Source organism: Squalius cephalus (genome assembly GCF_949319135.1).
Source record: "Squalius cephalus genome assembly, chromosome: 20".
Classification (NCBI taxonomy): Eukaryota; Metazoa; Chordata; class Actinopteri; order Cypriniformes; family Leuciscidae; genus Squalius; species Squalius cephalus.
Window position 1 is genome coordinate 17,802,025 of NC_137141.1, and position 22,926 is coordinate 17,824,950.

General features: G+C 36.3%; 1 protein-coding gene across 1 annotated transcript in view; it reads right to left on the reverse strand.

Moving 5' to 3' along the window:
- Positions 1-376: 376 nt before the first annotated feature.
- sorcs3b (sortilin related VPS10 domain containing receptor 3b) overlaps positions 377-22,926 on the reverse strand; it is a 54,603-nt gene continuing 32,053 nt past the window's right edge. The window contains exons 7-27 of the mRNA XM_079852639.1: positions 21,335-21,453; positions 19,164-19,253; positions 18,901-19,080; positions 18,024-18,170; positions 16,807-16,909; positions 15,402-15,478; positions 15,157-15,248; positions 13,148-13,255; positions 12,732-12,849; positions 12,189-12,322; positions 10,547-10,660; positions 10,114-10,285; positions 8,940-9,126; positions 8,525-8,658; positions 6,449-6,572; positions 6,181-6,293; positions 5,344-5,475; positions 4,064-4,163; positions 2,433-2,538; positions 1,975-2,210; positions 377-545 (exon numbers count right to left, since the gene is read on the reverse strand). Coding sequence (XP_079708765.1) covers positions 484-545; positions 1,975-2,210; positions 2,433-2,538; positions 4,064-4,163; positions 5,344-5,475; positions 6,181-6,293; positions 6,449-6,572; positions 8,525-8,658; positions 8,940-9,126; positions 10,114-10,285; positions 10,547-10,660; positions 12,189-12,322; positions 12,732-12,849; positions 13,148-13,255; positions 15,157-15,248; positions 15,402-15,478; positions 16,807-16,909; positions 18,024-18,170; positions 18,901-19,080; positions 19,164-19,253; positions 21,335-21,453 — 2,648 coding nt within the window. The 3' untranslated portion in view covers positions 377-483. The remainder of the gene's footprint in view (positions 546-1,974; positions 2,211-2,432; positions 2,539-4,063; positions 4,164-5,343; positions 5,476-6,180; positions 6,294-6,448; positions 6,573-8,524; positions 8,659-8,939; positions 9,127-10,113; positions 10,286-10,546; positions 10,661-12,188; positions 12,323-12,731; positions 12,850-13,147; positions 13,256-15,156; positions 15,249-15,401; positions 15,479-16,806; positions 16,910-18,023; positions 18,171-18,900; positions 19,081-19,163; positions 19,254-21,334; positions 21,454-22,926) is intronic.

A 22,926-nucleotide genomic window follows, 5' to 3' on the forward strand; every position in this document is an offset into this window, starting at 1 on the left:
TTAAATATTGATTTTCCTGTATGAAAGTGTAGCATATGACTTTTTGATTTTCTAAAAGTGAGCTGTTTGTTTACAAATGTGATAATCTTAATATATCTACAAGTCAGCATGCAGAGAATGATCTCTTACTTTTGTAAATATGTTATACAAAAGGAATTTGGTGCCCCTGCTTAGGAAGAATAGATCAGTTTTGCAGATCGCTTTAAGAAAGAATTGTATTGGGTTGAAAGAAACTACTACTTAAGAGCTGATAAAATTTTATTCTAAATGTTTTCAGTAGAGATTTTGATTTAATTTACACCTATAATTAATAATACCTTGATTAACACTTAAGTAATTGTTTATTTATATAGCTCAAATGTAAAACACCACAATAATAAAAAAAAACCATAAGCACCACAATAACAGGAAAAGTTAAGGGAGAAAATGGTATAATTATACATCTTATACAATTGATATTTCATCATTAAACCTTCCTTCATTTCAGACATTGGTGCAGTTTGGAATCTGTCTGGTCCTTAGCCGCTCTCCAACCCCAAGGCCTCCTAAACACACACACACACACAAAACAGAAATTCACAGTAATTGCAACCAACAGGCAAGGGCAACTCTGGAATCAATGCTTTCCACCTCAGTGTCATGGGACCAGTCCTTGATTACTGTGAATCAAAAACACTCATAAGACAATCACATTCCCTGACAGCACAGTAATAAAAGTAGAATGAATGAATTGGGGTCCATCCACTGACCTCACGCTTACAAACAACAGATAGCCACAAAACAAGCATGTCTCTCTCCATGCTCCTTGAGCACCAAATCGCATCTTTATAAACATTAAAGTGACAGAAAAGGACTTAAAAGTATATTTGGTAACACTTTATTTTACAGTGTCCTTGTTACATATGTTACATGTACTTACCATAGTAATAACAGTAAATTATGTATAATTACACGCAACTAACCCTCAACCAAATCCTAATCCAACCCTAACCCTATAGTAAGTACATGTAGTTGCTTAATATTACTTAGTACTTAAATATATAATTACACTGTAACAATGACACCTTAAAATAAAGTGTAACCGTATATTTTTTAAAAACTGTATTTTCAGATGATATATTATAAATGAAATAAAAAAAGCCACTCAAGTGTACTTAAAGAGAGCACACTTTCATGACTGTTTCTGAACACACTTACAGTAAGTAAACTTTAAAAAAGTGCACTTTGTAATAATGTCAAGTACATTGTTTTAAACATTTATCATGCTTTAAAGAAGAACTCTTATTCTGATGTGTTGACTAACATACTAATGCATATGTAAAGTATTTGATTATAATTTTAACTGTAGTGTGTTATTTGATATTACATTTAAAGTTAATATAATTTAAATGTACTACATTGCAAATTCATCATTACAAATATGTAATTACAAATATGTTTAAATACATGACATTCAAGTTTCAATAGAAATTACATCAAAGTAAATTTTAGTGTCCAATAAATGCTTGTCAGTTCATTCGGCAGTACACTTTATCCATATTTTTTAAATAATTATGAAATTACTTTGGTGGGTCAAAAAGCACTCTTTAGCTTAACTAATTGTATTTAATATATGAAACAATAATACATTTTAATTTAATTGTAAATAAAATGCAATTAAGTGCCTGAAAATGTTACGTTGAGTTCACACAAAGTGAAGAAATACTCTTTTTAGAAGTATGCTAAAGTGTACTTTTTTTCCACAGATAGATTCCACAGAGTAGATAAATTTAACAACAACACAACAAAACCTAGAACAGTGCTGTCCAAACTCGGTCCTGGAGGGCCAGAGTTTGCCTCAACACACCTGCCTGGAAGTTTCAGGTGACTTTAATTAGGGTTGGAGCTGAACTCTGCAGGACAGTGGCCCTCCAGTAGCAATATTAGACATGACCTAGAACATGCGTTGTGTATGGTTTGATCACTTCACCTCACCTGGGTTTTGAGCCTCCAGCTCTTTCTCCATCAGTTCTCTCGAAGGTGGCAGATGGCTGAAGCTATTGTGTGTTCCAGTGTTCGTGGGAAACAGTGTGTGTGTGGTGTGTGTGCTGCATGACGTGAACGAAGCGGCTGTTGTACGTGTGCCGTTCTTCTCCTGTTCGACAGCACTGATCATCTCAGGCTCCTTCTCATGGGTATCCTCGGTCTCCACATGGATCCATGGGATTTTACTGAGCACACAGAACCAAAAGTAGTGTTGTGGAAAAAAACTGGATGCACTTTTTTGTTGCTAATCCAAGTAGAGGAAACTGTTACTGATGCCAATAAATTAAGGTGATGATCATTTGTCAGCATTGGCTGGTTTTGCCAGAGCATTTGAAAATAACAGTCCGCCATATGTATGCCTAGATTTGTTGAGCAGAATTGGAGGATTTGGGAGAGGTGAGGCTTACCGTTTGAATTTGTAGATGAAGAGAATGGCCAATCCCACCAGGCCCAGAGAAACCAGTAAAAGCATGGCAGAGCCACTGGGGAGAACACTGGAGTCCACCAGAGGCGCTGCAGGCAGACAGCATAACTTTAGTTAGTCTCAATGTCTCATCTCACAGTGTACTTGAAGTCTGTATATAATGCATATATATATATATATATATATATATATATATATATATATATATATTCATTATGTATAATCTATGAAAAATGCATTTTATGTACTTCATATTTAATTGCATGTTCTTGCAAAAAATGTATCATTTTAAATGAGTGATGGTTTCTTATAATTTGAATAGGTATTTTAGCATACAATGATGTATGCTTATTTGACGGATAGTGTTCTAAGGCCTCAATACTGTCCCCAAAAACCTTTTGTATACAATCTAACAACTTTCAATATAATTTCCAAAATGTCCTCCTTCATGTGACAATGCATATTATATTTATTTGTCAAGGAAAACTTGTCCGATTAACTATATGTAACTATGTAATTATTGATATTATAAAATGACTAATTACTTTGCTTAATCTTTCATACATTGGTTATATAGACTAATCATATTGAAACTGCTGTATCAAATACGATATGGCAAGTACTTGAATACATTTATTTCAAGAATTTTATATTTATATGTAATGCACATTTCATAATGTATTATGCCCATTAATGACAATCAAATCATTTAATCATTGCGTGAAAAAAAAAATCATTTTCTTTGAGATTTAACTGTTCTGACATTTTTAAAATCGCAGGGATTTTCACAATAACTCTTTCTAGCAAAGATTCTAAATCTTTCTTTTCTCAAAAATAATCTCTAAAAACAGAAATAAAAAAAGACAATGTGTATATGTTACTGCTATAACAACAACTGTGAAAACAAAAAAACTCGGTTGACCACAAATCTCTTTACTGTCTCTCAGAGCGTGTCCATTTCAGTAATTCTAAAAACTGTCTCACTCATTCACCACACACACACACATACACACACACGCGCACTGCAGTCCATCCTTCAGCCCTTTGAGGGTTGACGCATGATGATTGTGACCTTTCGGCAGAATGCAGGAGGCAATCTGAACCTTTTCCTGTTCGGAGCAATGAAGACAAATGGCCGTGTCTGAAAAGGGTAGAATTATATGTGGCAGAGAGACACTCTTTATGATCCTGTAATGTCATTTCCAACTCACTATATTGGTCATGCTCAGACAGGCTCCGTATTATCAATATTAATCTAAAGTCCAGGGTAGAGTATCTGTTCTCTAGGATTTCTAGCACCAAGAGAAGTTTGAAGGATTTGACACAATGGAGCGTAAGCAAAGTAATCATTTAGTGTACCTTATATAACCACAGAAGCGTAAAGTCACCTCACATAACCACAGGCAGCGCTGTAATTTACCACAATGAGGCTGCAATTAAATGCAGAACACAATGCGGTAGACAGTTTAATGTAATTCATAACAAAAGACAACAAGCTCTATAACCACAGACAGAACCAGTGAAATGCATTTTGTGTTCCTCTGGAAGGGTCATCTGAGAACATGGGTTGTCCTATTAAATCCTTAGGAACAGAAACTTGTGTTCAGGTCTTACCCAGTGTGAGCTGAGACAAAGACACAGTGACCCGCGTGTCAGGCTTCAGATCAAACTGGATCAGGTTCTGATTTAAAGCGTTCATGAAGACCTCCAACATCTGAAACAAGAGGAAGATGATGGTGGGTGATGATGATGATGAATAGGAGGGCTAAAATAGAGAAGTGCTAATTGAAACCTGTTATTTTTCTAAATGATCTATAATGAAAAGCCTTGTATTAATCGACCAGATCATTATATTAAATATTTAATACGCAATGTTACAACATTAAAGCAGTAAATGTGTGTAAATTATTACTAAATTGATTACTAAAATCACGGTCATTAATTGAACATACACTACCGTTCACAAGTCTGAGGTCGGCAAGTTTTTTAATGTTGTTGAAAGTCTCTTATGCTCACCAAGGCTGCAATATTATGAAATATTATTACAAATATTATTGAAATAACTGTTTTTTATTTTAATATATTTAAAAATGTTAATTTATTCCTGTGATGGCAAAGCTGAATTTTCAGCTTTTAATTTTCATTCCTCCAGTCTTCAGTCACATAATCCTTCAGAAATCATTCTAATATGCTGACATCTTATCATTATCAATGTTAAAAACAGCTAGACTAATATTTTTGTGTAAATCAGGATTCTTTGATGAATTGAACGCTTAAAGAACGACATTTATTTGAAATAGAAATCTTTTGTTATAACATTATAAATGTCTTTACTGTCATAAATGTATTCATTTCTGTCAGATTTTTTTTACAGATCCCAAACTTTTGAACGGCAGTCTATTTGTGTTGAGTTTATCAAAACAATATTTATAAAGGCTGCAAAAAGGCTTTATTTGTGAATATTAATCATTCGTAAGCCACTTAAAATGTCTTTAAATGATCATATAAAATTTTTCATTCAGAAAGCTGTACCCTGTAGGTCATCACCCTATATTAGCTGAAAATGCAATCAAAAAATAGTGCTTGTTTTAGCATAAATTTGAATTATTGTCAAGTATTAATTTGACAGGAGTTTTTATTTCCCTTTATGGTTGCTAGGCATTACAAATTCAGCCCATGACATTTTTAAAGTAAGTGCATGTATTTTTCAGCAGGTTTATTCGCTAGTAATAAAGCCTGTTTTTATTGCCACTATAATTTATTTAGCCATCAGAGAATCATAATAGGTTATTTTAACAGATTGTATCAATCATCAGACCTTGTCATTTGAGGAGATCATAGCAAAGCATTTTATTTTCAATATGTGTGTGTGTGTGTGTGTGTGTGGTTCTTACCTTATCAAGCTGCTCCTCTGTGTGTGATCTGAATGCCGACTGGTTCGTCTCAGGTAGGATGAAGAGCTCAGCGGCAGTTGGAGATCCAGGAAACACAGACACCAACAACTGGTCCTTAGGGAAGCCACAAACCTAGAAAACACACACCCACACACACATATATTTTTCATCCACTAATAAACATTACATTTATCAGCATGCAACATTCATGACGGGATCTAATTCATGCATAAAAGCTAGTCAATCATTTCATGCCCGTTTGCACATTAATAATATCTCAGTTAATGTTTGCAAATCATAAGTCATTCTAGTGAATCTCGAGATGGTTGTAATATTTATGATATGATGTTGTGTAACCATACTGAAAGCACTGTTCAAGTTGAAAATGCAGAGGTATTGGGAGACCATTATATTTGTGCTTGAGCGACTCATTGTAATGGAGTTCTGCGGAGCAGTTCTTTGGCTCTGTTCTTTAATTGGCTGACTGGCTTTAGAGTCTCTCAGTTGCCGCATCAATATTCACTCTGAACTCCTGTGATTCACTCTTGCCAGTAGCACTACATTACCCTATCTCTCGCTCTCAGACTGAGGGGAAATCAGATGGATGCGTGAGAGCACGTAAAGCCTCTCAGCCAAACACAAACCTCGCCAGAGAGCCCAGAAAGAGCCATCAGGCTTAAAACAAGCAGCGTTTGAGAGAAAGGAAAGAGAATAGCTAAAGAGAGAGGAAGCGTGGTGAGCTATCAGCAGCCTTTCAAGAAATTTCATGAGTTCTTTTCAGCGACATGAACAGAGCACTCTAACAGGAACTGATGATGGACTTTAAGCTCAGTATACCTGAGAGAGCGTTGCCCTGACAACTCGCCCCACGTCCTGTCTCCACTCGGTAACCGACGGGTTGTGCTCTTCCAGGTTAGAAGAGAACGACAGCAGTAAAGAACGGAAGAAGTCTAGGAATGAGAGAAACAAGATGGAGGGATAGGAACACGGTTTATTCTTTTGCAGAGAAGCTCTGCCTAAAATTTCAATTCTCAGTGAAGCTAAAAATATCACATTCTGTATCTCAAAGAACACTGCAGTGTTCATGACTACAGGAGGTCTTCACCTTTGACAGTGATGATTTTCACATCCTGTAGGACTGTGCCTCCTGCCGACACCTGTACGGTGACAGAGTTAGGTCCCTCTCGTGTGAATGTGTGTGAAACACTTCCTTCCAGTGTGATCAGTGGCTAAAAACACACACACACACACACACATGTGAGAAGTTCGGCTCAGATTTAGTTAGGCAGAGAAACAGGAAAGTAAATCACAACTCTGACTGATTTGTGAGTGGCAGAATCATTTATAGCAGAAACCAGTTACAGCCCTACATGACCAAACTCCCGCTGTGTTTCATGGTTCAGTAGTCATGCTTTTGATCTCGGGGTTTTCCGTAGATATATTGGTCTTGGAAATCTTCATGCTTTTTCGTAGTATTTCTTAACATGCCACTCCGTTTGTGAAATGTATTTGTAATAATATGGAGGGATTTGCTGATCTATTTTTGCATGTTCTGGAACATGATGTTGGGCAGCAGCACTAAAATAGAATGACATTTATAAATGGCTTTTTAATATTCACATTCATTCAAAACAACGCGGTAACACTTTAATGCTGCCTAGTATTCCATGAAAGTAGTGAATACAAAAACATTGTACTTTTAGTATATAATGGGTTAAGCTAATGCATTTACTTCACTTAAATTATTCACAAGTATATTCTTTTTTTAATATCCCTAACACACTGGAGGCTCTGCTTTTTGACTGGCTGCACTCTTTGGTGTATATTATTACTTTATTAAACATTAAATGCAACCACAAACAAAAACAACTGGCTTATAAAACAAATCTGGACTGCAAAACTGGGCAACATTTTGATGCTTTTCAATGGAACATCACTCTAAAACAATCCTGATAATCAAATAAAACGATGCATAACCATTAAAAGCTGCACTACCACTTTTTGTGTTTCATATTAGAAATGTTAAGTAGACCTGAACTGAATGATTAGAAACATAATTCAGTGATGTTTGAAAGCATAATTAAATAGTGATTCATATGCCAATAATAAATCTACCCTAATTCTGCATGAGACAAGAAACCAGAATAAAGTATGTGATAATCTTGAGAACATTAAGCAATAATTAAAACGGAGGCAAAAACTAAGTGCCAGCAATATTGACAATATATTCTACTGTACAAAAGTTTGGAGTCTGTAAGATGTTTTCATGTTTTTGTAAGAAGTCTCTTATGCTCACCACAGCTGCATTTATTTGATCAATACAGTGAAACAGTAATATTGTGAAATATTATTACATTTAAAATAATTGATTTCTTTTTCAATATATTTTCAAAAGTAATTTATTTCTGTGATCACAAAGCTGAATTTTCAGTAGACATTACTCCAGTCCTCAGTGTCACATGATCCTTCAGAAATCATTCTAGTATGCTGATTATGTGCTCAAAAACATTTCTTATTATTATTATTATCAGTTGAAAATGCTTGTGAAGCTTGATTCAGTGTGGAAACCGCAATAGTTCCCCCCCCCCCCCAGGACTCTTTAATGAACAAAGCTGGAAAGAACATTATTTATTTTAAATAGAAATATGTTGTAACATTATAAAAGTCTTTAGTCTAATCAATTTAATTTGTCCTTGCTGACTAAAAGTATCAATTGCTTAAAAAAAAAAGAAAAAAAGAATCTAAATCATAGACTCCAAATTTTGGAACGGTAGATTAAATGCCCAATAAAACGTTGCCTTATGACAAGAGATCTTAAAATTCTATCTGGGCTTTTTAACTGCATGGGAGCATTTTCCGCTTGTGTTTTCCCAACTATGCCTGTCATTCAACAAAAATTATTTTGACAGAGTTAGAATTTAGTTATTCTGTTTCTTTTGGTAGCAGGTGTTCTGCAAAGGGGAAAAACAGTGTACCTCCCCCACTTAAACGTGGCTTTGCTTTTTACTTATTTGACCTCAATCCGAATCCATCCTAAAACAGGTTTACCTCTCTGACCCTGGCAAGCACAATATCTTTTGCAGAGCCTTTGCTTTGTTAGAGGTCAAAAGTAATACTGGAATAGCTGCCTAACTGATCTGGGCCTCTGGGCCACATGTATACAAATACTCAGCGTTTGAACCTCTGTGCTGTTATTGAACCACCAGTAGAAGGTAGTGGTCTTGGGCTGACTGGGCCACAGCACTGCTGTCAGGTTGGCCTCTCTTCCTCTGATGACGACCACCGGTGTCGAAAGAAAGATACGCTCCACGGGACCTAACACGACACATCGGACGTGATATCTCATCAGACACAATATGAAGTCAATAACGATCACATTTAGCACCGTACACAACAGCAATTTCTGCTTCTACACATCCTTCATTGAGAGCTGGTTCAGAAATAGATTGTCTAGATGTGCAGTGAGTGGCATAGAGGTAATTTAGTGTGACAGCAGTCATTGTGACAGATAGTGTTTTTTTCTTTACAGTGATGGCAGTGGCTTCTTAAAGAAAATTCTAATTCTTAGAAATATATGAGTGTGATCATGTACATACTAGTGATGTGCAGATAGACAGAGCTGCTGTCAGACCCCTGACTGTTCTGAGCATGTGCGGTGACCCTGAATATCCCAGCGACCCTGTACGTGTGTGTGATGCTGTCACCAAGGCGACTTATATTGGAGTATGACACTGAGATGCCATCTCCAAAATCCACATGGAGACTTGTAGACAACGAGTCACCCTACAAAAAAACAAAAACAAGAAAAAAGCAGATATATTCTATGTTTTCGAGAGACATTGAGGCTAATTTAGTGGTGCACAAACTGTGGTCCGTGAGTTGATTGGCACATAAAAAAAATTAGACCTAAAAAAAAAAAAATAATAATAATAATAATAACTGACACTAAATAACACTGAATTAACCAGCTCATTACAATGAAATAAACCAGGTTCACTGTTAACATTTATTTTATGGTAAATTAATAATGTAAGTCACAGTTACTGTAGTCAAGTAAAAAAATTATAACACAATACACATTGTTTCAAAGCAGTTATGTTTATGTTCTGTCAATAATGCATTAGTGCTTTACCATAAATAAAGTTTTACACTACCGTTCACGTTTAGATTGACGTAAGATTCTGTAATGTTTTTGAAAGAAGTCTCTTATGCTCACTAAGGCTGCATTTATTTGATCCAAAATACAGAATGAATTTTCGGCATCATAACTCCAGACTTCAATGTCACATGATTCTTCAGAAATCATTACAATATGCTAATTTGCTGCTCAAGAACATTTCTAATTATTATCAATGTTGTGCTGCTCAATATTTTTCTGGAAACCGTAATGCATTTTTTCAGGATTCTTTGATGAGCACAAAGTTCAGCATTTAAGTGAAGTAGAAATCTTTTGTAACATTATAAATGTCTTTACAATCACTTTTGGTACATTTAATTCATCCTTGCTAATTAAAAGTATTAGTTTCTTTAAAAACAAAATTAGTTAATTAGTTAATAGTTCATTTAATTGAAAAAATAACAAAACAGCAGTCTAGCAAATTGTGGAATGGTGGCTCAAGACAAGACTGATGAATGAGACTCCTTTATGAGATTTAAGGTTTTGGTTTTACTCTTGAAGTGGTCTCTCACGTAAAAATGTTTGAGAACCATTAATGCAAAGCACAACACCGTACTAAATGAATTACTTTGTGTGTGCAGCTGCTAACTCACATTTTGCAAAGCTACTCTGAAGGTGATGTTTGTTCCCAGTACAGCAGTGAGCTGAGAGTTGATGGTGCTCAGTTGTAGGCCACTTGGTGCTATGGGTTTACACTGTTGCATCCTAGGACTCAGTGTATCCTTCAGACCTTCTCTACAGTTATTCAACAGCACTCTCCTGTACCTGCACCGCCATGCACAAATACTTTAGAAAACATCTCTGTTACCAGCAGAAACACAAAAAGGGACATGTAGTTGATACACAAACAAAAAAAGTTTTACTCAATCTTATGCAGGCTATATATGGTAATCTAGGGCAGGACTGGTATTACTTCATAAGCTAAACAGAAGATGTCACAAAGAGATTCATTTTGCATCTATGAATCATGCTGCAATGTGTGTGTGTGCCTGTGTATCTCTGTGTATCTGTGTGTGTGTGTGTTACCCTGTGCTGTTGCGGAAACGCTGTCCGTGGCTGCAGGTGTGTGCTGGTAAATTGACATCATACCAGAATGCAGGTGCACATTTTCCACTGGCCTGTCTCTCAAACCCATAATCACTGCAAGGAAATCATAAAAACACATAAATTATTCAGTTTGGTTAAGCTCCTCTCTATAAGGCCACAGCAGTCTATAGAGAGAAGTGGCTTGAATATATACTATACAGAATGTACTTTACATACACTGCAAAATAAAGATTTTTCAAGGTCTCTCTCATGCACCATAGGATTCACTAAAAACCTATTTTAAAATTTTCACTGTATTATTCGTGTTGTCTATATGAAAGCTTAAAAAAATATATTTTTTTTTATCTGATTTATCTGTTTATACCGCAGCAGTTTAAATCACTAAATTGCACTCGGAACAGCATAGTTTTTAGTATGAATTATATACTATTGTAGTATTTAATCATATTTTGAATTAGCTTTTATTTTTTTATATTTTTGATTTTGCCATTTGTATTCATTATTTAATATTTCTATTTTGGCTTTATTTTTAATTTTAGTATTTTTTGTAATTCAACACAACACAAACTTCAACTGTTATTTAAGTTTTTCATCTAATAGTTATATTTTATTTTATTTCAGCTATATTTCAATTCGAAAACTATTTTCAAAAGTTTTAGATACCAATAACAACACTGACTTGGAATCAGACTGTCAACCCTATTTTGGTATTTAATTGAAGTTATTATAGTAAATGTAGTGTAGAATATGGGAATAGAAAGCCTAAATTCAATCGGTTCATCATATAAAGTGATCGTGTCTCTTCAGAAAATTTGGTCTAAACCGCTTAATTAATATGGATTAGTTTTAAGATCTCTTTATGAACTTTTTGAAGCGTTTTTGTAGTTTGTAGTTGCTTAGAGACAGGAATCGCTCAGATTTCATCAAAAAAGTTTGTGATCCGAACATGAACGAAAGTCTTAGACTTGAGTTGCGGGTTTACAACATTTAAACTGCTGCTGCGGATCAGGGCTAAACTCAGTAACACCAGCTCCTTCAGGCTAATCAGATCACTGCCACATTTATCATCCATTTAAATATTCATTACTTATTCATTTGGAGATAATTAATCATTTGACATTATGCTAATTTTGCGCGCCTCTCATTCGTATGTGTAATTTGCCTAAGAGCAGACGACTCTAATGGAGCCTGTGTGCGGTACAAGAGAGATTTATGTCGTCGTTATGATCAGCGCAGGAGTGTCTCTCCATGTGCATCATGGTGGGCTTGTAAAGACATATCCATCAGTATTGCGATATGATTATGAAAGACCGATGTAAAACCAGGCTTTTACCTTGCCGCCTCAAGAGCAAACTAATTTAATGTAGCGACTGCAGCATTATCATAAGCTGGACTGAGCAGACGTTTGACGAAGGACAGATGAAGAGAAAAACCTTGTTTTTTTACATTCAAATACCACTTAATTAATCTGTATAATTGGTTGGATCCCTGCAGCTTTTGTTCTCTGCATGCAACACTGAGTCCTTTGATCCGCAAGAGTTACTGTCACTCATTTCCTCCATTGGAAAAGCAGCTGCTCTGCATTTCCGCGTGTGTGCACGTATGCATGCCTGTGACTCACCACTCAAAGTCATAGAGGGTGCAGATGCAGGGCTCAGCTGAAACGACTCGAGAATACTCCCGACCCAGAGTGCAGCGTGTGCCAGGCTTCCTCTTCATATACACCTGTCTCTCTCCCATCACACACACCTCGCCCTTAAATGCACATAAATATGTCACTTATTCACATGATTTCCTCCAAAATAGGCTCGCAGTTTTCCAGTTACATTAGATGTTACACTCCTTCTGCTTAGCTAGTTTGTATGAATTTTAAAAAGTGTATTGTGCTTTCCAGAAAACAGATTTGACATGCAATTTAGGCTGACTCGGTAAAAACACAAGTGAGAGTCAAAGCTGATGGACAACATGTCACCAACATTATGGTGGTGGCTACTGGCTAGATCTGTTGCAAATCCATTACGACCATTAATTTCCATTCTGCTTGGGCATGAAACCCCAGATATGAAAATAGTCTAATTACTAGCAAATTCAGTGCCAAAAGAAACTAATGTTGAATGTTGAGAGACCGAACAGCAAGGCTTGCTGATAAATGTGAGGTGACAACCTTGTTATGGAGGTGCCATGTCTGAAAGTCTCCGTCTGTGCATTTCCGCCCAAACAGGGAGCTGTAGTCAATCTTTATCAGCTGCCAGTCGGAGTGGTAACTAAAGTGCCCGAAGAATCTACGAGGACAGAGGTGCTTAAGTACAACAGGATCTGTTTACTTTTACATTCTTTACAGTTGCTAAGGGACCAAAAGGACACATTTTGCTATGGCAAATCTGTAAAGGACTAATAGGAAGTGTCAGTAAAACTACATTGCTGTCAGTACAAGTAAGTGTGCAGGATACTAGTCCAGACCTGCAAAAGAAAAGATTTAATCTGATAATAATGATCGCAATCAAGTGAGGGTTCATTACTGACACCTCCTGGACTATTTAGATACGTTTGTCTGAGAAGATGAGGTAAAATGATTCTTACGTAATGATGCGATTCTCAGTCTCTGGAGTCATCAAAACCCCGTCAACAAATAGAGGTGTAGATGAAAAGCTGAGTTTGTCCCACTGCCGGCCTTCATCCAAACTAATCCTAGACACACATACACAAATCTTTTTTCATTTAACTGACAAAGCACATTAGGTTCATATTCTGATTAATATAATGTACAGTGCACATTTGACAAAGACATAAAAATAGAAGATGCATTTGTTCAGCCATCTGAGAATATTTAGCAGATCCACAAAAACAAGTAATTGCGGAGTCGCTGCATTAACATTTAATGTGGGCTGCATCTGCATAATTACATTAAAATCAAATCTAATATATGCTCATTGAAAAATATCAAGACAAAATTATTCACCATACCCCACTTGTGTTTACATTACACTCTAATCATTATTAGTCATGTATAATGTATATTATGTCTCATTACACATTCAGTCCATTTTGCATTTCATTGTTCTGTTGCATCTCCTTATTCTGCTTTCCTTCTGTCCTTTGCATTACATTTATTATTTTGCTCTGTGTAAGTGCCTCTTCAGTGTGTTTTGTTTTCAGATCTTGTTCTTTCTATGAATATATTGTACTTTAAAGTCCCTGATTGTGTCAATGACATTTATTCTTGTGTGTTTAGAGCCCTCCTGTTTGTCCTATTTTCTGAGCGTTGAATGTTTAAACATTACACATTAGTTATGCGCTATTTGTGTTCTTGGGGATCTTTGTTTAGATCAAGTTAATTTAGGAGTAATTTGGTTATATACTTTCAATAACAAACTGCAACTACCTGGCATTGCCGAGTCTGCAGAAAGTGCATTTCTGCATTCATGCTTTTAATAGTTAACAACATCTATTGTTTATACACTCCATCATTCAAAATTTTGGAGTCAGATTTATTTTAATGAAAATAATACTTTTATTCAGCAAGGACACATCAAATTGATCAAAAGTGACAGTAAATATATTTATATGTGAAGATTTCCATTTCAAATAAATTCTGTTCTTTTTAACTTTATATTCATCAAAGAATTCTGGAAATTTGTATCACAGTTTCCACAGAAATATTAAGCTACACAAATGTTTTCAACATTGAGCACCAAATCAGCATATTAGAATGATTTAAGGATTAGAAGGCCATCACATGAATTAATGATATAATAGTAAATATATTTAAAATAGAAAAGTTATTTAAAAATCAAATAATATTTCATAAGATTGCTGTTTTTACTGTATTTTGGATCAAACAAATGCAGCCCGGGTGAGCATAAGAGACTTCTTTCAGAACTGTTGAACGATGTGCATATCTTCACTTCACAATGCTTTTAAAAGCTAACTGTTCTCTGTATTTTACTGTTCAACAGAGGTAACAGTCTCTTCATTATGGCATCTTGTAATGTAGAAAGGAAAGATTTTCTGGTGTGGTGTTTCTGTTGCTGTAGATATGGGTCAAAGTCACCCAAGTTGATGGCTGAACACCCGCACACACATCAGACTACTGTTCTAACATCAGCATCCCACAGGAGGATACAAATTATCTTCCGCAGCCTAATTGATCCTGACAACGTTTCAGAGCTTAGTACATCAAAGCCACGCGTGTGTGACGTGGCAGGAATAACATGTGAACGGAAGCCCACCGAATCCCACCTCTACTTCAAACCATAACCCTCCACAACATGAGCATAAAAGCCTTGGCAAACACAACCACCTGCACTACAAAGCCTTGACAGGCACTTTACGCTGAAAGGATTCCAAATGTTTGATATGATAAGACCTATCGCCTGCTGTTTATATCTACCAGTCCCCGTATAAAAGCTGACGTTTAAGCATGAGGGAACTTCAAAAACTTAGTCTGAATAAAAAATATCCAAAAAGATAGAGATGAACTGCAATGAACTCAAAAATGCATAATCTCTCTAGTGTTCTGTATAACATACATATAATTTGTGAAGGCGGTGCTTTTATTAATCTGTGTGTTTGTATGCATTCTATCTTACCATAAATGGCGTGTAGGTACAGCAGATTGTGTAACAGCTAATAAAGCCCCTCCGTGGTCCAAAAACCAGACACTGTGCTCCTCTTCAAAGATCTAAAGACAGTGTTTACAGAGTCAAAAACCTGCAAGGTAATTCAGCTTCCTGTCTCTTTGTGTTTCAGTTAATTTGACTGGTGATCAGAGACCAGATGCTTTTATCTTAAGACTACAATACAGTCAACAACTCTGAGCAGGTGAGCGGTTTACCTGTCTCCATGTGTTGCCGGCATCAGAGGAGATGAACATTCCTGTATTAGAGAAGGAAAGCTCGGGCCCAATGTTTCCTGAGAGGAAAAGTACTGCTGTAACTCTGACAGATGTATTATTATTAACCATACATATGCTGGAGGAGGAGATTTTATTCTTTTTCACATAATAGAATATAATAGGATTCCAACAGGTAAAAAAAAAAAACTGACACTGAAAAAGAGGTCTGTGATAATCCGCGTATTTGGGTAATTATGCAAACACAAGCAAAGAACATAAAGCTCTATACTGCACTACAAAGGCAAAACTGTTGAATTTTAATTCATACATTTTCTCACATTTGATCAGAAACTGAGCATAGATGATCCAAATTTGTCAGTCACAAGACAGTTCGTTGTCTAAGACAGAGGTTTTTTAATTCCTTGATGCCAAATACCCAAATATGACGTTGCCCACATTATATTGTGTGACACTGTAAAGACAAAAAATCAATTGTTTCCAAAATTAAATAATTTGCTTCTATATTGTCACTGTACTCATGCAAATGTATGTATTTTTGTTTACAGCATTTCTGAGATAAACACAATTTTTGTGATGCATTATATATTTCATTAGTTTCTTAAGTACCTCAACACATTTTTAAATCTCTTTTTCGCCAAATATTTTGAGCCCCCTTTGCCGTCCCCATGGGGGTCCTTGGACACCAGCTTGAAAACCCCATGGCCAACGAGACCTGATTTAAGTCATTTAGGTTAGCTCAATTGTGTAGATACATTTTACCTTTGCACAGCAGTATAATATTAAATAAATAATCTATGATGTCCTGGAGAATTCCTCATGCACATTGTCTGGTGGGGTTAATGCCAGTTGGGTATGAGTGCCCTGACAGACCACAATCTTCATGACGCCTGATGAAAAACATTTGGTAAAGCTGCTGGCATTGACAAAAAAAAAAAAAAAAAAAACCATATTTATAAACTCTGAGCATGGGAAAGTGATTGCGGAACAGCTGTCGGACATGACAGGCAATTATGAATGTGGAAGACACCGGTCATATTTTCTGCGTGATCTGCATGGCTAACTTTTTGAGCGTGCATCTATCTATACTCATGCAGGAAGCTATTTAGGCCTGAGTTTTGAAGATAACTTTATAATGAATCTGACAAGCAAAAGAACAGCGTGAAATGAATTTTTGTTCCAATCATGCCAAACTCTGCAGCTGCAAAACAGAAAGATGTAACAACTTGGAATCTACGATGTGGCCACTTAAACTACATCTGCATTTAAAAGCACGCACATTTATATGCCTTCTTCACTCGAATTTATCAGAAACACTTGGGGGACCGTACTCAAGATGCCACAAGCATAAAAAACAATAGAGGAAGTGGCACAGTTACACACACACCTGTGGCCACTATAATCCCTGGAGCGGAGTGTTTGGTGGAGATAGTGTCAGGTGTGTAGGGGTTTTCAGACATCTGCAGGTGAAGGTGCAGTGAGCACGACGGCTGAAAATTAGAACATTACACAGTATTAAATTATATCTCAATACATTTACATTTATCTACATAATCTCCCCTGCATCAACCGACTGTAGCATCAGCTTTCAAAAGCCGTGCAAATTAATCTGTTTCGGATCTCCGCGGCTTCTGTCCATATTTTTAGTATCCCTTACAATTAGTGTGACCCAGTTCTTGCGGAAACTAACAAAATCAAATATTTGATATTAGAGCTTCAAAAAATCATGATGTAATTACGCCAATTAGAATTCAGCATCAATACAGTGTCAAAAATGCAGTAAAACAAATGCAATCAACCCCCTAGTGATTCAAAACTATTTGCATATGCAAGTAAGCAGCAAACTATTGTTCTCACAAGTTGGCTGTGTGTACAAGCTTCTGAATTCTTGTTCTGAATTCTTCTTGGTTGTTTAAAGTTGGTAATAAGTCCCAAAATACCCAAAGCACAAGGACTGGAAAAAAAATTGTTTCATCTTGTGTTTCTAAAGAATGACAACACATGTGCAAACACAGAACCCACTGTCTTTTGGTGCAGCAGAAAAAAAAGAGTAATTAAGACTTTCTGAGATCTGCTGATAAATCAACTCCAGTTGTTCAATGTATGTCTTAATTGAAATCACCAATCTTCCAGAACAGTGTAAAACATCAGTGAAAGTCATTACAAAGATACAGAGAAGGTAGTGTGTCTTAATCAAACCATCAGAAAGCACTGACTTCAGAGCTATAGTTTGGTAACTGGTGGCCACCCTCATCTCACTGTGAGACTAAAAGAGATCCTCTTTACAGGGCTCCACTGTAAAAATGCATCAAACGTGAAACGTGCATCAACACTAATGTCTTGTTTTCGTCTGACCACAGTCAAGTAGGTGTGTCTGAGTATAATGCAATGTATATAGTGGGTGTATCTTCTTTTAATAAAAGTGGGAGTGGCTGTGGCTGCAGTGGTTGTGACACTGTACCAGGATCAGCATTATTAATGGCTGTTTTATGTTAAATAGTATTTGACATACTTTTATTTTGGTGATTTATGTCCCCTTTTTTGGCAACGTCTTCATGGAAACGTATACCTGCATAAATTTAGTCCAGCAGTTAGTAGTCTCACCAGGTTGCAGTTGATGTCATGTCCTGTAGTGTCTTTAGCCGGAGGCTGTAGTAATCTCCATGTCTGGCCTTTGCTGTAGGTAATATATGTTTTCATCTGCATGTCTTCTTTTTTATTGGCTATGATCAGCCCTCTAACACCTGCCACCTGTAGGACAGGAAAAATAATCGGAACTACTTAGATTTCCATTTCCATTTTCCGTGTTCAATATAATATGAATAAAATATAATAAAATATATATATATATAATAATTATTATTATTATTATTTACATTTACATATATTAGTTGGTGTTCTTTGGCTAGAAGCCAAAAGAGGAGAGCGAAAGGATATCAGGTTCTACATTATTACAGATAACCCTCCTTTCTCTTTGCATTTTTGCTTACACTACAGTTTCTGGATGTTTTCAGTTGCTCTCATTATCAGATTTTCTTCTTTCTTTGTATTTATAGTGTTTAATGTCGTAACTTCAAACATTGTTGTTTTGTGCTGCATTACACAGTTCCCTGTTCTACTTTAGAAAAATTCCTGGAGAAAGCCATGGTAATTGCAAAAGTTTTTCTAATTGCATACAATGGCCTGGTTTCATACACAGGGCATAGATTAACCCAGGATTAGGCCTTAGTTCAATTAGGACATTTACGTAGCTTTTATAAACATGCCATAGAACAAAACATTACTGGTGTGCGACAAAACAATGGCACTGATATATTTTAAGAAATGTCAGTTGCTTACAGTTAAAACAGTTCAAACATGCATTTTAATCTGGGACTAGGTTTAAACCTTGTCTGTGAAACTGGGGGAATATGTATTTGTGAACATTCAAGATGGTAAATTTCTTAATTAGCAAGCACCATCAGGCTACATATTCACTGACCTTGTAGACATCCACAATTAGGTTTCCTGCAAGACCGCGGGAGGTACGGAGGTTTGGGAGCGAGCGGGTGAAGTAGACTCCAGGTGTGTCAGAGATGTACAGACTGTAGGTGTCATTTTCGTTCCATTCCTGAACTGCTGCCAACACTTGCCCCTCATCTGTACTGACAATATGCATGTCCTGCATGGAGAACAGCTGTTAGAGCCACATACATTTCATCTGACAACTTTTTGTGACAGCTAGTGCTGTGTCATATGTCTTACTTTGGGTAGACAGTATTTAGGAAGCTGTATGGTCCTAAAGGGCCCTCGCTGATAGGACACAAAGTATGTAGTTCTTCCTGCTGTGGTTAGCTGATACACACAAACAAGTCACAGACAGCATTTACAAGGACTTACAACAGAGATCAGCATTTTACACCAGTCAGAACTCATGCTTGCTTGTCTATCATAGAAGTGACTTTCCATTGCTCATGATCCTGTCAGTGCCATTTGCTGTGAGCAACACGTTGTCACAGAAACAGCGGTTTTCTGCTTATGAATGCTAGAGGGTGAAAAATTATGACAAACGTATTGTAAAGTATAAGTAAAATAATTAAAATATATATAATAATATATATTTTTATTTTACAGTGCAGTTTACAAAATTACAATAGTAATACATTTTTGTTTTAGAAATATAATAATTGTATAATTATTATTATGCCCTTAAATTCCCCTTAATTTTGTAGGAATGTTTTCCTGTAGTATCGAAAATGTAACATCGATATTATTCAAGCTGTTGTATCAAAGTTAGAAATGCCAGTATTGTGACAACACTATCTCACGCAATCCTTTTTACTTTTTGAAATGTTTTAGTTTTATTATGTTTTTAAGCATATCTTTGTCACAGGTTACTTCAGGTTTCAAAACGAAGATTATTGGAGTACATCTTTTATCTTCAAAATTTCACATTCAAAGTGTTACTTGCCATTTCATTGTAATTATTTGAGAAATATACTAGCAATTTCTGAGTGAAAATTGTTTTTCCTGCGTATCCTTGTGGGGTTCTTTTACATGCACACTTATAATAAAGCTACAGCATTGTTGATTTTTTGACAATGCATAATTGCATATTTGAAGGATTAAATACATAGCTTTCTTTTAAGGCAAACACACAACGTTAATTGTAGTCAAATTGTTGGACGAAGTTGAGACAATTGCATTATCTAGGTCTTTTAGTCTTCACAACATTTTAAAAAAGCAATTTGGTAACAAAATCAAGCACCGCGTTAGTTCAAGCAGGCTATATAGTCAAGCTCGGTTATCAGCTGTCATTAGCCGACTGAAAAAAGAAAAAAAGAAAAAAACGCCCATATCAGCTGATTCAAATTCTAGGCACTCTATTGGCAACGCTCAAACAAGGCGCCTTACTTAAATGAAGCTCAGTCTGCTTGCTTGGCTTCTTTCACTGCATGCTGCGTGGCAACCCACGTCCTCCCCAGCTCCTCCTTTAACTTGTGTTTAACTTAATCAATGTCATTCTGTTGCCATTGATGCATGCTCTGTTCTCAATGGAGATTTTTGCTGAACTCCCAAATTAAAATTTGTTCCCAGTTACATTTTAAAACAAAAAATGTACCCAGAAGCAGCTGCTGTTCCCCGTCTCAGCTTTCACGGGGCTCATGAAAAGTACGGGGAATTTAGAACAGAGCCATACCGCCAAATGTTTTAAAAAATAGCTAAACGTGCAATAAAAATGTTGACTACAATTTTTGTCTTATGTATTTTTGCCTTGTGTATTTTTAGGACAAGTGGTTCTGACTGAACAATTGTTTTGGACAAACTTTTAAAGTGCATTTACTGAATGTTGGTGGACACAGACGTACATGTTTTATACACTCTTATCAAGTAGATAGTTCTTTTAGGTTGTAAACATTGCATTAGGGTCTAATGCTTCGATTGATCCAGTGTCAATATAGCTTAGATGTTCAAAGAATGAGGCAGTGCGTGTGTATGTGTGTGCGTGTCCACTTTTACAGGGTGAGGATGGTGCTACACTGTGTTTTTCCTGCGAGAGGTGTGGGGTGTCGGCCAGTCTCTTGTTCCTGTGCTTTTCGAATCAATATCCTCATTATTCTCTGTCAACTGAAATCCAACAGCTTCAAGCAACAAAAGTCAAAAGAAAGTCACTTGTATTGACAGAGGAGAGTCCAGGTTTGGGATTCTCACTCAAAAACCTGTCCTGTCCTCCCCTGGACCGATGTTAAAGATGGAGAGGCTGGTTTTAGTGGTTATAACTCACTTACACGTCACTGACAGAGATAAAAAGAGAGCTATAAAAAGAGTCACACAGAGATGACACACACACAGACACACACACACTTTTGGTATCTTCCACACCAGTCTAAATCACATACACTTACGGACTTTATGAAACGCACACACTTCTGTACCTGTAAGAAGATGTATTGGTCCTGCACTACGAGGGAGTTGGTGTCAATTCGGCCACTGAATGGATACTGCCTACTCTCCTCTGAACACTTTTGTGCTCGGCAGGTAATATACTGCATTTCTGTGAGACACACACAGATTTATCAACACAGGATACGCTTGTGCACAAGAACGCCTTGATCTACACCAAATAAAAAACAGATGATCAATATCTCTCACTCTCGCTGGCACACACACACCCACACAACAAACACAATCTAGAACCTACACACAAACTTCCCACACATCTCTATGTCTAGCCAAATTAATCAGTGCTCTCCATTATCAGTCTCTCTACTAGCGATCCATCCTCACTCAGAAGGGAGAAAAAGAGGGGGTGGGAGTAAAACTACAGAGAAACAAAGGAGAGAGCAAAGAGAGAAGGGAAAAAAGAGGCCCATACAGAAACAACAGATTAGGATTATTATCTTTTTTTCTGATTATGTATCACTGAACAAAAACCCTCAACATTGCGAGTTAATCACTTACAGGTCACACTTTATATTAGGTGTCTTTAACTTCTATGTACTTACATAAAAAAATAAATACAGTTCATGTTGTATAGCAGTTTTGGTTTGTTTCTTATGAAAAGCTTTGCACAAATTATTTGGACTACTTTTAAGGTGGCTTGACAGTGCCTGTTTTGACAAGATTTTGTGAGTATATTCTGGAACATTTCTTATTTCATGTTTCATGGAAGAAAGAAAGTAAATAATTACAGAATTTGATTTTTTGTTGAACCATTCATTTAACTGTCAGTAGCATGATGTAAAAATGACAACATCTCAAATGTGTAAAGTTTAATTTAAACCAGCGGTGCAAAACTCACAGCCCTTGACAGTTTAGCTTCAGCCCTAAATAAATGCACCTGATCAAACTCATCAAGTCCTTCAGGCTTATTTGAAAAATACAGGTATTTGTGCTTGAGCAGGGTTGGAACTAAACTCTGTGGGACTGTGGTCCTCCAGGAATTGAGCTTTGCACCCCAGATCTAAACCAACAAAGTCTCTGTTAATTGTGCTGTATTTCTCATCAATGCATTGCAACTTTTCTAGTTCAATAAATTAGAAAACTCCTTGGTTTGTAATAAAGATTGAGGTTACACAACTATAAATTATGTGAGCAACTAAAGATTCCATGTTTCACATGTGGAATTTAACTTCTTGGCAAAAATGCAACCAGTATTTCAGACAGTGTTCAGACACTTGAATTTGAATTTAAGTAGAAAATAGGATGCATAGTTCCAATTCAAATTTAAATGCAAGGAAGCCATTTGAAAGTTTAAAAGCCTTGAAGTTTAAAAGTTTATAGGCATACAGACTTCATTATATCATCAGATGTCAATAAATTACAGTGGAAGACGACTTCAGTTCCTAGAATGCATTACAATTGCAATTCACTAAATTCCTTTTCCTGTCATTCCAATTCAGCTTCCTGTGGGGTGTGGTGTGGCCAAATGAATTAAATTTGCAACTTATGAATTGAAAAGCCAATAATTCCACATGACGGCCTATTGTCAAGGCATGAACAGATAAATTGGCCCATTAAATATTTC